General features: G+C 38.8%; 1 protein-coding gene across 1 annotated transcript; it reads left to right on the forward strand.

The window, feature by feature from the left end:
* Window positions 1-2,068: 2,068 nt before the first annotated feature.
* On the forward strand, window positions 2,069-2,568 carry LOC124370673. Its single transcript, XM_046828960.1, has one exon. It carries the CDS (start codon window positions 2,116-2,118, stop codon window positions 2,566-2,568), a length of 453 nt encoding a protein of 150 aa, XP_046684916.1. The 5' UTR covers window positions 2,069-2,115.
* The last annotated feature ends 295 nt before the right edge of the window (window positions 2,569-2,863 follow it).

A 2,863-nucleotide genomic window follows, 5' to 3' on the forward strand; every position in this document is an offset into this window, starting at 1 on the left:
AAAATACAACCATGATTGACATATATTTTGTAAAAGACCGTTTATAGTCCTAATTTAATGTGTCACAGTTTCATGTTAGTATGATACAATAGTTTCAACGTTTCTTCTTAATGTTTCAATGTTTATTTGTAATAAAAGTCAAAGTAATTATTACCTCAAGCTATAGTACGGTGTTATTAACCTAAAAAGGCCTAACCTTGACATCCAAAGTAAAAGTTTTATTCCAACTCCAAATTGTTCTATATAACCCTCTTATTGTTTGGTAAAAAAGTTACACCATTTTGAGCGTCGGGTTTGGTGGTGAGGGGGGGGAAAGTAGGAAATTTAGTAGTTTTTTAGTTTTTTGGAAATTGGTTGAAAACTAAGCTGTTTAGCACAAAGAGTGTTTATATACAAAAATATTCTACATAAAATTTTAAACAAAAAATGTGCTATGCATATTGCCTGTAAAATTTACGGTTCATGAGTTGCAGACGGTGTAAAAATAAAAATGATATAATTTTTAAGGTTTTTTTCCAAATAAAGCTATATAGAAATAAGTAAATGATTTAATTAAAGACTAATAATATACTACATTATTATAGTCAAAAAGAGGCTAAGAGGCACCATAGAAGGTTGAAAAAGTAAAAAATAATTGTTTGGAGAAACGTGGTAGTACAAGCAGGCGTGGCCGCCATCATAGTGACCTTGGACCGCGGGCCGCAACCAATGGCGGTTCTGTCTTCTGCACCTGTTGTCTTGCCCCCTCCATTCCACCCCTCCCTCACGCACTGTCACATCACAGATCGATCGATATTCTTCTTCAGTCGTCTTAGGAGACAAGTTGAGTACGTTTGTGCGTGGTACTTCTAGTGCAGTTTTGCTATAAATTTTTTATGATTGGTGTTTATAGTAACGTGCGAATTATGTGAAAATCACTTGAGATAGTGTGTGTTAGTTATGGCGGAGTGTGTGTTAAAACCTTGTAAGGACAAGGGTGGTGAACTAATTACTCTGACTAGAAAGGCGGTGGACAAAATAATTCAGTGCAGTGAAATACGTAAAGATGGCGTCAAAGCCAAGTTCCTGCAGAATGATTCGCTTCAAGTACATAGTAAGTGTCGACAAAACCTATATATTACGTCCAAAACCACCTGAAATGGAAAAAAGAACCTCCAGCAAAGATACCACGTGAATCATTTGATTTTAAAGCCTTATGTTTTCTTTGTGGTCGCAAGTGTGTAGATGTATCTAAATGCAGGAATCCTGCTCAAGAAAAGTGGAGTTTAGTGCAGAAACTTGAACTGATTGAAAGCATCAGAACGGAAGCAAATAACAGGCATGACAAGTGGGGAGATGAGGTAAGTGTGAGGCTCTCTCAGGTCATAGATCTCGTAAGTTCTGATGGGAGGTACCACTGGCATTGTTATCAGACATTTCAAAAGCAAGAATCGTCACGGCCCGAAAAAGGAGTAGCAATCAGTAAAGGTGGGTCTAGTGCTGATGCCAAAAAGAGAAGACGCTTTTGAAAAAGCTATGTGATTATTTGGAAGAAAACAATGAATGTCAATACGACTTTGAAGAATACAAAATATATTCCTTCGTCTGAGCCCTGAAGTTGAGCCATATACTGTCACACATTTCAAAAGAAAACTTATCCAGCGTTATGGTAATAGTTTAATAATAGGTATGTGTAAATCCCAACACTCTCTTACATCGGATGGTGTGTACAGTAAGGAGTGATGAGAGATTAGAGGAAATTTTTCAGTTGGAACTCTGTGCATATCCTCCATCACTGTTTGACGAATCTGGCTTGATGAGGAAGGGGAAAAAATCATCAATGGTGACGGTTTTGGTTTCAGATTCAAAAGAAATCATCAAACATCGATGACCCAGTGAAAGTGTCCTATATAATTGACGAAGGCCACCTCCTACATCGTGTTGTCTTGGCAACAGCCTGCTACATTTAAACAGATTTGCGAGCAATATAGTGATTACGTATGTACTCATTATGGAAAAGCGACTGTTGTTTTTGATGGTTACGAACGAAGTTCTTCGTGAAAAACTTCTGGTCTTCAACAACCCAAAGCCGACCCCAGTGCAGTGGCTGATGCAGGAAATTACTTCCTACTTGCAATGTTTGGAGCCAAGAACACTGAAGATCTAGATTGTCTCCGCTACCAGTCCTACTTGAAAGCGATTGCAAAGCAGCCTATACATGCATTACTGAAGTTGGATGCACTAGCCCCCACTTCAGGAGCGTCCAGACAGCATTCATTTAGGACCTACCACCAGGTACAACAGTGGCTGAATGAAGATAAGGATCCACTCGAGTGGGGTTGGAAGAAGATTGGCGACCACCTGACACCAATTACAACAGCACGTCCTGCAGCACCCCAGGAATTACTGTCCCTTATAATGTGTACTTGCAAAGATGAATGCGTTCGTAATTGTGAATGCAGAAGGAGTGGTCTAAACTGCACTAGCATATGCAGCAATTGCTCAGGCCAAGCATGTGATAACATGGACAATAATAACATCTTAGACGACGAGCTAGAGGAGGAGGATAATGTACTGGAGGATGAGTGAAGTTAATAAAGACATTGAACATTCCCAAAATTAGAAAGATATTTATGCTTAAGAAGTGAATTTATGTTGCAATGTTCGTAGAAAGTTTCAGGGTGGGTTTATCCGTACCACAGGTTTATATGGTCTAGGCCTGTGGAAGCCTCTTTACCTTAAAAAAGAGTGCCCCTTGATAAGGTGGTGAGGTTGTCGTTCCTTCAAGGGCTTATCACTAACATACCACCGGCCACTGAAATAGCAACATTCTTTTACGAAGCTTATTTTTTTAAAAATTATCAAAATTACGAAAAAAGTTAAC

The sequence above is a fragment of the Homalodisca vitripennis genome, unplaced genomic scaffold (assembly GCF_021130785.1).
Source record: "Homalodisca vitripennis isolate AUS2020 unplaced genomic scaffold, UT_GWSS_2.1 ScUCBcl_409;HRSCAF=2340, whole genome shotgun sequence".
NCBI lineage: Eukaryota > Metazoa > Arthropoda > Insecta > Hemiptera > Cicadellidae > Homalodisca > Homalodisca vitripennis.